The sequence below is a fragment of the Pogonomyrmex barbatus genome, unplaced genomic scaffold (assembly GCF_055798465.1).
Source record: "Pogonomyrmex barbatus isolate J1 unplaced genomic scaffold, ASM5579846v1 scaffold12, whole genome shotgun sequence".
NCBI lineage: Eukaryota > Metazoa > Arthropoda > Insecta > Hymenoptera > Formicidae > Pogonomyrmex > Pogonomyrmex barbatus.
In genome coordinates this window covers 7,128,541-7,143,423 of record NW_028297108.1, presented here as the reverse complement: position 1 = coordinate 7,143,423, position 14,883 = coordinate 7,128,541, and the positions used below count along the sequence as shown (strand labels likewise).

The following is a 14,883-nucleotide window of genomic DNA, read 5'->3' as shown; positions in this document are numbered from 1 at the left end:
GACGAGAGTAACAAAAAATAATTTCAGAATTTATGTGATTCGGGGACAAATCGCGCGCCTTGGCTTGTCGTGCTCTGACAAAATTAACGGTTGCATCGCGTCGCGCTTAATAATAATACGGCAACGTTTAACAAGCATTCCTTAAACAAAACCGCGAGCCGCTCTGTCAGGATTAACGAAACGCATGCGGGTCGGTTCGTGATACGAATTAGAGAAAAAAAAACTTGATGACCCTGACATTTGTAAGGATTAGAAAGAAAATCAGTAAAAACGGCAGCTTAACCCTCGACGTTGGTCGTACGGTGAAAATCTGGCGTACCCTAATAATCCGGAGCGATTTCTCAAAAGACGATCTCGCACGTCCTTTTTGCATTTCGCATCTATTTACCTGAATAACGTTGCGGAAATGCTATTTTTGTTTCGTTCCTTTCCACCGATCTACCGATTTACCCCGTCTATATTTACCACGGCATATAAATACATTTACAAAATTGCCTTTTTCATTGCAAAATATTTTATTTACATTCATTTTCATCAATGTTTATTAATTTTAACCTCTGTTCAATTTACTCTTTTTTTAATTTTTAGAAATAAAAAGAAAGATGAAATTAATTAAAACTAATAATTATTAGATTATTATTACTATTATTGAGCTTATCTTTTAAATTAAAAGATGTGTAAAGTGACATTATAGTTGACCTAACTTTCAGTAACAATTTATATTCTAAAATTACCGTTCTGGATACATATTATTTTTTTTTTAGAAGGCACGAGGTGCAAAATAACACACAATAAATTAGATTCACGATTTGAGATCATAGACCATCCGTTAATTATCCCATATCGGATACCAAAATTCGACTAGCCATGTAAACCCTGTTGCCTTTCGACCGGTTTACAACGAAGTTTAATTACGCGGTGCTAAGTTTGATATAGTTAGGCCCATTGAACTGCCGGCAAGATTGTTTTACGAAGTAAATGAGGCAATGATGACTCGAGGCTTCGGGACCACCTAGCAGCCTGACGAAGTCCTTCCAGGCTTGCCTTTAAACTCCTTGCAAACTAATTAACGCGCGACCAACACACGTACACACGCAGACATACATACCCTGTATCTTCTCTTCTTCTTGCTCGCGCGCTGAAGCTATCGTAGACTTCTAGAAAAATTCTTCTGGAAATTCTGGAATCGCCCGTTTAATCTAGACTATGATTATTATGTGTTACATCGTTGAAGTAAATATGTGTTAGTTTTTTTCATTATCTTCTCTTCTTTTTTCTTCATTATCTTATCTGTCTGTAAATACTCATTTTATTTACATGTAAATTCATATATCTTCAGCATCTTCAACATCAAAGTGTGACTACAAGAATTACTCATTTTAGTCGCTTTTCCTGCACATAATTTTCTGCTGTAAATATTAAAGAAAAAAAATCATAAAATATATAAGAAGTCAAAATATCCGTTTTTTTATATAATTAAATTAAATTAGTATAAGATATATAAATAAGTAAATCACACGTAATTTACAGGTTCTTACCCTCCTTTTTCTAATAAAACGTATCGCTACTTAATGAAACATGTGTTAAGAGTTGGCAGGAAAGACTAAGGAGACCTCTATCAGAGATGAATTCCTTTTCACCCATATTACGGCCAAAATACTGCGAGAAAAGCTATATAATTATGATATTTATAATCAGAATATTTACCTGACGAAAGCTACAGAGTGATTTTTGTAAGAAAATGTGCAAAAATAAATAATTCATTTTATGCGTAAATAGATTTACACTATAGGACAATAAGGTGCAAATATTTTCATCTATTGTAAATTTTTTTTTAAGAACCAAATTGCAAAATTCTGCTCTGTAACAAGAGTCATAATTTTATAAAAAATATGTAGAAAAAGGCTCATGGCAGAATATTGCTTCTACGAGAAGATATATGGATGTACTCAAATATATATCTGCATTGTAAAGAGTAGATAGTTACATTTATTTTAATTATTTAATTGCAAAATTGGCTCTATAGATACCTTTGTAATTGTAAAAGAAATTATCTTAGCAAAATTTCATCTTATAGAAACATCGTTTCTATAAGACAAAATATAATTGAGTACTCTTACATATCTGCACTGTAAATAAGGAGTAGATAATCATTTTAGATCATTTTAAAAGTCGGAGTTAGCCCGTCACTCCTGCCGACTCTTAATGGTGGCTGTTTTTAAATAAAAGAAACGTACATAAAAATGTGGAAATCATAAAATATCAAACACAGCAACAATAAATATTGCAGTTGAAATTTTAAGCCATATATATTTACACAAATCGAATACATAATTTATAAAATTCATTGAAACGTATTCGTATTAATATACGTTCGGGATAAATATAACTTTGATCATAAACAAACATAAATCGGAGAAAGAGAAAACGTATATTCGTGTTTCTACTTTATTTTTTCAATTCACAAGAATTTGGTGAATTACAAAGTCATCGTAATAATAATAAATCAACAAGCCTTCTTTACGGCCTTGATTTTACTATCTTCAGCATCTTTCTCTTACGTTTTACAAATCTCATTATCACTATTTTCTTAACAAATATATCATGTAGCATGAGTTGTAAAGACACAACATAGCATAGAATTATATTTTTTCCCAACTTGTTGGTAACCGATGCGCGGGTATAAGGATCAAATATTTATATATTTAATATGTATATATGTATATATTTATATATATGTATATATATGTATATACGTTACATTACATACATATATATAGATTGTGTATAAAAATATCTTGCGTTAAATCGACTATTATTACATATCAAAGAAAATTGGCTACATTATAGTATAGGTTCATACAGATCAGCTCGGCACCAGTTCCGTTCCTGAAACAAAAAAGATCACAAAAACCTTGAGAAGTAAATAGAGACCGATACGTGTGCGCGACATTCAAGGTACATAAATAGGATTTTCGGTCATCAAGCATCCAAATGTTGGCCTACTAATGTGTAAGTTCTAAACATTACAGAAACACGCGTCGAATCGCGTTAGTTACTACATCCCTCCAAGGCTGAAGCGCTATATTTCGCCTGTTTACGTTGCTATTATTAACCAGATTTGGTCAGATTTGTATTATTAAACACGCTTTAGAAATATCTTATTATTGACAAGAGAGTTAGTATTATGTGAAAGATCATATATCTTTCAACTTTCTCCTTCTGAAAATTCATACAAGAAGAAACGAGAAACATTTTCGCATTCGCATTCTCATTACAAACTAATTTAAAAAGATTTTCATTAAAACATGCAGAAATAAATAAATACAATTGTTACACAAATATTAATATAAAACATGCACATAAAATAAGCATTTATTTGACATCCCCGACATGCAACGTCACATATACATTCTCATTCTCTAGAAAATTTTCATCCCTATTAATTTCGTATTATATATTATAACGCCACATTTTCATAGAATCGAATCGCATTTTGGCCAGCCACTTCTATTTTTATCTTTCTTTATTTCTTATTCCCCCACCTTCTATTTCCTCCACACAAACTTTCTTCTAGTCGGAAAGGGAATTTTCTTTATAGAAAATAAGCCAAGCGAGTTGATCAAAGCTCTCTCTCTCTCTCTCTCCGTTGTTTCATAGAGGGTCGAGCCCATCAATATTTGTATATGTACGATTGTATATATTGTACTTGTAGACGTGTTTGTCCGCACTCGGACTACACCCTGACGAAATGTATGGGACGAAATGCCTTACGCATGACTGACTCTCCTGAAACATTTTTCCGCATGCTATGCGGGGAATGGAGTCTACCCTTTCGTCCGTTTCCTTTCTTATCTAGCCACAGAATGATTTCCTAGAGTAGCGTAGGAGCCGTTTTGGTTGACGGATTGCTAGTTCGTAAGAAAGTGCTTACAGTAGAAATCAAATATTTCCAATTGCAATAATTTAATGTGGAGCACTGCAAAAATGTAACGAAATGAAAAGACTCGTGTAAAGAAACAAACGTTAAATCAACAAACTGACACAAAGTACATATTTAAACTTTTAATTAAAAAAACTGACACCTATAAAAAAAGATGTTAACGTAAACCGTCTTTAAAAGGTGCAATTAACGTCTCTTGATGGCTGTCTTACAGTGGTTTTGTTTTTTTTTTTCATTTAGAAATAAAGCAGCGACGATGGAAGGATAAACGGAGGTAAAAGAAATTATTTGCAAACATCCGTGGATCTTTGGATTCTCGATGATGTTGCTCGTAGCACTGCTTAAAATCACATTAAGGATGAGAACGGCGCCGAAAATGACGGGGCGGAAGAGGCAGAAGTGCTGCGGGATGAGAGCAGAACGAAAACGTAACGAGGAGAAGAGATTAAAGCTATATGAAATTGACAAATGTCACGAAAGTCGAATATACTGAAAATATACTTAAGTTAACAAAAGCAAATCAACAGCAAATTATATTACAAAATTATTTTGCTCTAAATTAAGCGCCAAAATTAATATAAATTTAATCTTAAAACCACGATATAAAAATTGAATAAATCGATTAAAATATACTTTAAGTACATTTAAACATTATACATTTATACATTCTTTAAAAATATGTACATTTTAAATTATAAAAAAAATATATAAATTAATGTAGTACATCTATTTAATAAATTTTCAGTGCGTAGTGAAATCGCTAAAAAAATATCACGAGCACAATTAAAAGAGTCGAATTAATGTTTACGATATATTTTTCGTAAATGTATAAAAGGAAATATTTTAGAGCAAAGAAGAAAAAACACAAAGACACAGAAAGAGAGAATTAATTGTACTGCAATCAATGAGACTCTTTCCTATCGCGCTGAAGAGCCGAGAGAGAAAGGGCTCTCCCCTTCGCCCTCATCTCGTCACGTCTTCTTCTGTCTGTCTCTCGTCGTAGCTGACTGTGACAAATAATTACCGAGGCTTAACATAAGCCAGAGGCGGTATACTTAGCTAATAGCAAAAAAGAGCGGCGATGGCCTTCAAGTCGCTCTATGTACGAACGGTCGAGGCGTTTACATCGTGACGGGTGGACGGACAGACGGAATGGATTTCCGCGGACGGTTCTGAGCTTCGTCAGCTATCGCGATGAATTCGCATATGTTCCGATAAAACGGAGACGAATGGAGCACGTGCGAGTGTACGACGTCACGCCGTTTGACGTCACGGGCATGGTTCCTCGAGAAAGAAAAAATCGCAGCGCGATCGCGCGAACGGGTCTGACTTGTACCAGTAAAAATCTCTCTCTCTCTCTCTCTCTCTCTCTCTCTCTCTCTCTCTCTCTCTCTCTCTCTCTCTCTCTCTTTCAAGTGGTACGCTCGGGGCTCGTCTTAAACGACATAATAGTCAGCAGGTACTGAAAATGTTCTCCTTCCTCTTCTTCTTCCTTCTTTTTCTTTCTCTCTCGCTCTCTCGCTCGTCCGCATCTCTCATTCCCGCGGGACTCGGCTTTCTGGCTAACTTATACTTATTATTGCATTACCTCGTGTTCTAGCATAATTCCAGCCCGTGCCGGAGCTCAGAGGATGATGAGAGAGCTGAAGAAAAAATCGGGGAAGGCGATGCCTTCTTCTTCTCCCCTCCCCCCCCCCCTCCCCCCCCTTTTTTTTCCTTTCATATAATTCGGCGCGTATAATCCGCGCCCCGAGGTCGAGTGCGCGTAGTTGAGCGCATTGGTGACAGGTGTGTCGTCCTTTTCTTCTGCCCTCGCTAACGCGAGCAACGGACACGTTAATGTCTTCATTACGATTTCATTCATCAAACTACCGCGCCCGGCGCCGTTTTTCCCTATAATATATCCGTTTACATGCTGGCGATTCTGCGTATCTCCTCCATCGCGCGGAATAACAGCTTCCGCTCATCGCGAAGGAAGGCCTTATTATTTAAGCAAAGACGCTTCGCCGCTATTGTTAAATCTAACCGAGTACAGTAATTCAAATGCGCGTATGTAAAACGAGATGTATTTAATATTACTTGCTTCAGTAATGCCAACTTTAGGCAAATAAAATGGTGTAAAACATATTTAGCATACATTCGAATACATTCGTGTAATTATTCGTTTTTTGAGATATAAAAACCTATAAAAAAAGACAACGAACGTACGCGACGTTCTTTGAACATATATATATAGAAAGAACGATTTTGCTGAAGTATCTAAAAATTTAGCTAGATACAGATTTGAAAATAATTTCGTTGGACTGAAAGTGATCATATAAAACGCTTAAGCGTAATAATATAATAAAAACTTTATTCTAGCAATAAATTTGAACATAATTATTTTGATGATCAAAATAAAATTATTTTCAGATCTGTATCCTGTCAAATTTTTTGATATTTCAGCAAAGCCATTCTTACATTATATTGCAATGATTTGATATTTATATTGTCTCAAAAAATGGCAGCAGTAAAAATATTTAAAAAATGAATTAAAGAAGAAAAGAGGCTGTGAGGATAATGTATGCTACTAATTTACACGAGCATCCCGTTCGACACTTTACGCGTACCCGACACATTCACCCCTCATCCCCAGTGAGAACTGGAAGGGGTGGCGCTCCCATGAATGCGCCGTGGAGTTTCGTGAGCTCCTTAATGAACCTAGTTCGCGAAAACCATTAATAACGAAAGGACTTGGCGAGGAGCGCGCGGGCAGGAAAAGAGAAGCCGATATTCGCGGCGAGGGCCCGAAACCGCAGATCTTTCGTGAGAAATTCTCCGGAACGGCGCGGCTGCCTTATCATCTCCGTTATTTTTTTTTTTTTTTTTTTAAAGGTGGGCTGCATCGTTCGTCTTGTTCGAACACGATCGGAAAATCATGAGGCCGAGCGAGCCGGGGAGCGAAAATATAAGTTTTAGCGAAAATAAGTTTTACGGAGAGAGAGACGAGTCGGAAATCGCGAATGGGCTGTTTGCCAGAGGAATGAAGACCATAACGAAAGCTCTTTCTCCGCGGAAGCGGAACGCGGGAAACGGAGAGATAGTCAGTATGGCGGAGGGTGTCGACTAGCCCTAATGCGACGTATCAATATACGTGGATGGTGGTGATGGGCCAATATCGCATAAGTGGCTCGATTCGCAGTCATTTGTTACATTTTGTTCGGTCTAAGTAATTTAAGAGTCACCGTTTGCCCTCCTTCTCCTCCTCCTCCATCTTCCGAGAAGAGGATCGAGCGTGTGGCGGACGAGAAGGCGGAAATCTAAGAGAGAACCGGGAGAATAAGAAAGGGAGAAAGGGTGAAGGGTGCTTGGACCCCGGTGGAAGTTACTACGGCGGGTGGAGAGGAGAGAAACGGGACGAGGGTGGTGCACTTCGCCTTCATTCTTCGGCAAATCGCGGCATATTTGTCAGATTTTTGTTCGAGAACAAAACCTCGCCGACCACCCCTGGCGCGAGTAAAAAGAGAGGGACGAGGGAGAGATGCGACGCCTTAAGTGGATTGGCTTCGTTCGTATATACGGTGTATGTGTATCTACGACGAATGCCTTAATTTCACTCTCCCGCCGAAGATCTCCTCGTCGCCTTCGATCTCCGGCTACGCGAGAGAAATCTCTGGCTCTCTCGCGAAATTACAGCATCACAAACGATACGTGTCTGCATATACGTTAACGTAACGATCCTCTCGCGCTCGTCGAGTCCCGAGTCGCATAATCGCGCGTACGTCGAGTCCCAGGCGTGAGCAACGAGTAATCATAATTGTGGGTTAACGTAATTACGGAATGAGTAATATATCCCATCTTGAAGCTTGATTCACGTTTTATGATATACTACATACACGCATGCAAACGCACAATAATATACACGCAGCCACGTATACGTACACCGTACGTATTTTATACTTATAAAACCGAAAGAGAGAGAAAGAAGAAAGTAAAAAAATTCCAAATTTTTACTCACCCTTGAAGCCCTTTTCCGGCGACGAAGAATCGAAATTGTGAACGTCGGACTCAACGTCGGTATCGTTTTCTATCGGTGCATCAATCTGAAATTATAAACGTTTACAAAACATTTATTTAACAATTTATTAACAATGATTACGAGGAAGGCGCATTTGGTTTTGTTGTCCCAAATTTTTACTTTTCGTTAATTAGTTTCAAAAATGCTGAAGTGACGTAGATTTTCAAGTATCTAATAAATGTTTATACATGATACATGTGTCTGTAATTTATGATAATTTAATTTCCTTAGACAGTATAATATGACAAAAAAATTTCTATTTTGTTTTATTCAGAACGTCAACTTTGAAGGCAGAAGATGATCCACATTAAATTTGAGCATCGGACACATGTGTGAACAGCTGCCAACGGCTTTAACAGCGTCTTCCCACGCGTCTTCTTAAAGCACACATGTGATCCACCGATCTATTTCGCCCCTCTATGTAATTACGCGACCATGTAAACGTGTAAACTGTTACAGTACACACATTGCGACATTATTATAGCGTTAAATGACGTTGACATTATTGCATACTGTGCATAAAAAGGTGCAGCAGTAAAATAAACATTTTCACATCGCTTAATCTTAATCTCTGGAAATGCGTTAAAAACTATGTAACTAACGAATAAATTGTCGTAAGTCCGTGAAACATTCATTTCTGGGACAACATCGGAACAATTTTATTTAATGAGTAATTTAAAGAGTTTTAATACAGCTTCTTTGATGTAAAAAAATATCTAAAGATAAAAATCACTGCTAAAGAAAAAAAGATACACAGCGATATGCGTGATTACGTTACGCTAAAGAGCGTTTCTAATCGTTCCAAAAAGTTGGCATGGGAATTCGAGCGAGCAGTGTTACGCGTAGGTGTGATTACGCTTCTGAAACCCCTTTTTCCCATCGAACTAAATATAGCGGGTGTCATCTCTCTCTCTCTCTCTCTCTCTCTCTCTCGGATGGTTTGGACACACGTGTCTCACGCGCCGTTGGTACAGCGACTCACATCTGGTCGGTGTTTCCTGCCGGCCACAGCATCCTCTGTGCAATGTGATTTATTTTCAAGTATATGATCCCAGAGATTCGCCACGACGAGAGATCATCGCGGGGCGGCCCGAGTGGATAGTCAAAGGCAACGTGAATATACAACGCGGTTACGAAAATAAAGCAACACGGATTAGGGATCGGTACAACCGCGACGTGAAGTCATAGCGTGCAATAAGAGTCATTAGACCTTTCTGCACACGCCGGCATTAGGAAAAAAGCATTTGATAATAGAAAGTGAGCCAACCTTTACGCTAAATCGAATTAAATCGAATTTAATAATAAAAACAAAAAAAAAAAAGAAATTTACGTACATACGTGAATTTAAAATAATAACAATTATACTATCAACATATTAAATTATTTTAGAATTGATGTTAGAATTGATAAAAGAAATTTTAAGATGTCTTAAGAAGCCCATATTCGAAAGATAATATTCTTCATTAGTAAGAAGGAGCTTTTTTTCAATAATTTTCAGTCACAGCGATCGCGTAGCGTTACAAAGCCACGTCTACTCCAACGTCATCGTCGGCGCTTCCAATCGAGGCCGCTGGCAACGAGAGTGCATGGTCTCCGTGGTACGGATTCTCCGAAGTTCCTTTCTTTCATCGTCAAACGTTATTCTCGGGGCCTCCTATCCCCCGCTTCCCCCCCCCCCTCCTCCCCTCCGCCCCTCCGTTCCTCGCTGGCCATCGGGAGCGTGTAAAGAGGAGGACGAAGGAAGGGAGAAACCAGGTAAAGAGCATTCTCTCTACGCGAGTATAAGGCCAGTTTTGAAATGCTCGGCAATATAGTGAGTTCGTTATGAGGCTCGCCCCGACGTGGTATGGCTCATAATTGTAGACTCGGGGCTCGAAGCATGCACCTCCGGGCACTACGTTCTCCCCCCGACTGACACCTATTGTCCGGAGAAAATCCCGCGGATCCGCCCGAAAACCGTCCCGATCGCCGGCCGACCGGCGCAGGAGGGTCGTCTAATCGTCGCGCGGGCCCGGCGCCGATTTTCGCGGCCCGCCGCGACACGAATCGCGCGCCCGCGGCTTCTTGCCGCAGGCGAATCGCGCGGAAGAAAGGCAGGGCGGACGCGGACAAAACATTTCATGGCCGAGGCATGAAAATTATTAGCCCGAGAATGTCTTAATCCCCGGCAGCGAGCCCGGTCCCGCGGTCTTCAGCTTTAACATAAAACCTTTTTTTCCCCGGCCGGGACTCACCGAGAGAAACCGATGCTCCGGACGCGAGCTGACGGTCTCGCGAAGATGCTGGCTAAGTGCTGGAACGCGGCGCAGTTCGGGGCGCATAATGTATGTGCTACGTGCTCGAAACGGCACCCCGTTTATTTCCAGGTTAACGCACGGTTTAAAAGTATACGGCCGCGATGCGCGCTTTTTCCTCCGCGAAGATCGAGATACCGGGCTATCGTATATTTTTACGTGTTTCTATCGTCGCTTTAGAAAGCGAATGCGCCTGACACTTTTTGCCGGGATGTCCGCGATCGAAGAGAAGAGATTTGCAAAATAGCGCGCGCGCAAAAATTGACTTGGTGGATGTTTTGATGATAAAAAAAAGAGAGAACATAAGAATGTTTTTTTTTTTCGCGGTAGAAAGTTAGAAACAGGCATCATATATTTCATCGAAAGAATAATTAACGTCATAAGTAGTTTCACAATTTGGGTTTCAACTCGAGATAAAATTTTTCGCTTTGAAAGAACGTCGTTTTCTTTTTTTTTTTTTCTTTTTTTTCAAATTGTTACGAAAATGCACATATCAATGAAATATAAACATTTCAAACCTAAAGTAACACATGGAATATCGAGTATTTTTGAATAGGAATGAGTATCTTTTGGATTTACTCAGATATCATTAGAGTAGAAGTCTCAAGTTATTCCCAGGCTGTCCTGAGTTATTTATCTGTCTGCATGGCAAGGGTGAATCTTACATCCTCCTCCTCTTTCGACCACATCTTAATAGTACGGGCCACAGAGTTAATAAACCGACATAACGACAATTCCCTCGGTACATCCAGCTTCCCTCTTTTTTTTCACTGAAAGATCAATTCTTTTCAAATCTCGTTCTTTTCAGAACAAAAAAGTATAATGAAACACATTACATATACGTTTCTAAATCCAAAATCAAAAAAATAAAAACTTTACATAAAATCCATGTCAAAATTGTAAAAGAGAGCAAAAATCGAGACGTTTATCTAGATGTATACTTCGAACAACAGGAAAATAGAAGAGAGACTTTCTCGCAACTAACATTTCTGATTATTCGTTTTCGAAAGAAACTTTTCCGACGTAGGAAGTTTTGACGTTGGAAAAATGGGAAAAACCGGCAAAAGGACTTAATACAAGCTGGATCGGCTAGGTCGGCGGAAAACCGCGAAGTGCATAAATTCAAAGTAGATTAATATTGTCTCCGTGGCTGTCGCGGCGCCAAACTTATGGCGCTAATTCGACGGAGGAATTATTACTCGGGGCTTGCCTCGAGTCATCCCCGCTGGCACTCGCGTGTTTTGCGAAAAGGGGGCATCTTGTCTTTAATAGAAGCCGTACGTGCTTCACAAGATTCCAAGAGACGCGTTAATATTTGAACCTCGAAACGTCCCGCTAAGAATTGCTCCAATTTGACATTGTCTGCATTAAACTGCAAACATCTGGATTTGCATCTGTAACGTAATTATGCAATTTACGAAAAGAAATGCGAAATTTTCAATTATTATATATACTTATCGCGTAAAATTAATATTCCAAATTGTGGAAATTTGACCATAATATAAAGTCAAAATTGCTTCGTACTTAGTACGAAGGAAACCTGAGTCAAGCGCTATCAACAGTGCAGCAAAAAAAAAAAAAAAAAAGGGCTTTCCGGAGGTCTTTTAAGTAAATTAAGGGCGTTTCGCATTGTCTTTCTTCTCGAAGGCCCGAGGAAGACGACAGATTACAGCTGTTTAACATCCTCGATGAAAAACTTGCCGGTAATTATTCAAATTATTTTCAAGGGCCACGCTTTTCGGTAGACCGGAGTTACGCGGCGAAATGTCTTTATACCGTCCCTTTCTACCGGCTACGGAAAGGATGCAGCGGATCCTGCCGACGCTCATAAAATACAAACAAAACATTCAACAACCGCAAGGGGTCTCTTACACGTTCCAGATCGAGGCGAGATCATCCTTAATCTAAATTATATCTTACATTGAATGTTAAAACGTGGAGGAAATTATATTTAATTTTTTTCTTTTCACCGTTGCACGAGATATCGATACGTAAAACAACGCAAATGTAATTTCGGATATCTATCATCGCGGCATGATAGCGCGAACGTGACGCCGATATAAACGTGAAGAATAAAAGGGGAAAAAGGATAGAGAAAGGAAGACTGTAGATGATAGAAAGGGGAGGTGAAGATTAGGCGGAGGAGAGACGCTTTTTAGATGGTCACTGACACTGCGGACGTGTTGTGTGAGAAGTGACTGATGAGTTTTCCGCTCGATTGGATAACGGGCTAGGCTAACACTCGCCCGTTTCTGGATTTTTTCCAACCCCTTCCCTGCAACATGATGACGTTTGACCTAAATCCCGGTCAGATCCGACAGAGCGCTGAATGCTACGCGATCTCCATACATTAAACTTTCATATCAATTTAATATGCATGTAACGACATAAAGAATTTATTCTTCTTATAATTATAATTATTATTACCGTAAATAATTACAATGTATTATAATACTTAAAGTTCAAGTTTTTTTTTTTTTTTAATTTCAAAAATATCAAGTTTAAGCGCCATGCATTTTTACTTTATAATTAAATAAATTTTTAAATTATTATTATTATTAATAGCTAACTGCTGAATTTTCTCTGCGATTTGCAAAATAGCGAAACACGGAATCAAAGTGCAAATGACAATGTATTATAAGAAGACTGTGCACGATGAATTCACAGTTGCCAGTTTGATATGTAACACGAATTACCGCCTAAATTACCGCAGAACACGGGAGGAGATATGCTGCCGATCGGGCGAATGAACCGTCGCGGACGCGGCACTTTAGGCCACATCGTCCATAAAGAACGGACCATGCTTCCGCCGGGGACAAAGACCGCCTTCATCACCGGCCAGCGTCCTCTTTGCCGCCGTCGTGTTCGTCGCTGCGCTTCCCGACTCGTCGACGTAGACGAAATCGAGCAACGTGCCCGCGACTGCGCTTTGAGCGAGAATTTCTACCGAATAAACCTCAAACACACGTCCGCCGTCAAAACAAAAGTCATACAATAATAAAAAATCATCTTTACCACATTTTTGAAATATTACTGACTCAGATTACGGACTTCAGAAATGATCAAAATGCGAAAATATGTAAAGTTCTTGAAGTGATGAATTTTATTCAAAGAAATTCCATGAAAATTATAATAAAACCAAGTACGAAATATGTCTTGATAAACAGAGAAAAGTGATAGCTCTATATATATAGCTCTTCCATAATTTATTTGTTAATAACTTTAATTTCATATACATCAGCTCTATTCACAATCAATTTTTTAACAGATGCAAGATTGAAGTGCATAAGTGGATAGATCTCATAAATGAACAAAATCGAGCAGGTAGAAAATAAAATTAGGAAACACTCTCTCACTTCTATAAAAAAAAAAAAGATTATAAAAATTCAATTCAAGGCCAATACTGCGATATTATTTATTATTTCTTGCGCATCGATCCTAACAAAACGGCAAGCTCGCTATTCCCCGCGATACGGTATCCTCCGTTCAAAGTAACGTAGAAGGGGAGGCGAAACTGGCAAATTGCAGAGCGTTAGAGATCGCAAGCGCGATTTAGTTCCGTGGCTACGAGCGAGAGGAAGATAGAGACGGACGAAGGCGGCAAGGCAGAGTAGAACGGCGGAATCACCCCTCGAGGAAACGCTCGGATAGTCCAGGGTGGTCTTAGCGTGTCGCTTAGCACCCTATCTGCAGGGATCTTCTCTCGGGCCAACCCCTACGGAGCTCACGTCTTCCTTTCTCTCTCTCTCTCTCGCTCAACGTCAGCCTCTCTTTCTCCCGTTCCGCGCTCAGACCTCATGGGGGGCTGCGTTTGTCGTGAGCATTACTCACTTTCTAGACGCCTACTTGCAAACCCCACCGGGTCGTCGAGTCGTCCCCGAGGCTCAGTGACTACATTAGGGAACAAATCTTCCTTCTCTCGAGGCAACGACTCCCGCGATTCGAAAGGCGACACACACGCTGGTGGAAATGGATTGTCCGGTCGCTCTTGCATTAACCGGCCGTTCTCCACGGATCTACGGTGGTGAGACGCCTTCGCCTTCGTACGATTTGTCTGCTAATTCGATTACACGCTACACAATTTAAAGTTATGCTCCTCGTATATAAATTTTGTAATGCTTCTCAATTGATCGTACAACCTAACGTAGCACATATCTTCACTCAAATGTGATGTAGAAAATTTAATACGCTTAAAAAACCACAATCTCCTCTAACGAATACCTACCATTTAAAAAAAAAAAAAAAAAAAATTTCTTTTAATATTCTAACAGCTTTTTCATCGAACGGATACAAGTACATAGCAAAAAATAAAAATTCTCATTTTTTAATTACCATTGATTAACTTATTAATATATGGAAAACATATATTAACAAAAATCGAAATTAAAACGTCGAAAAGTTGTTCGTGTAACAGAGAGCATCCCTGATCGCGGTGTGTAAGAGTTTTGAAGAATTCCGCAGGCGAGATTAACGAGATCCACGTGTCCGGTATTATCGGCACGCACACCCGAGACCACTTGTTCGAAGGAGCAACCTGTAGAGGCTGGCATACCGCACGGCGCTCGCAAGTGCGTGCGCCATAAGGAGGG

General features: G+C 39.3%; 1 protein-coding gene across 2 annotated transcripts in view; it reads right to left on the bottom strand.

Annotated features, from left to right (window-relative positions):
* Positions 1-2,434: 2,434 nt before the first annotated feature.
* Positions 2,435-14,883, bottom strand: part of LOC105431272 (ubiquitin carboxyl-terminal hydrolase 48) — a 51,615-nt gene continuing 39,166 nt past the window's right edge. For both annotated transcript variants that reach the window (XM_011645358.2, XM_011645359.3), the window contains 2 exons: positions 7,941-8,025; positions 2,435-2,889 (listed from right to left, as the gene is read on the bottom strand). In XM_011645358.2, coding sequence (XP_011643660.2) covers positions 2,867-2,889; positions 7,941-8,025 — 108 coding nt within the window. In that variant the 3' untranslated portion in view covers positions 2,435-2,866. The remainder of the gene's footprint in view (positions 2,890-7,940; positions 8,026-14,883) is intronic.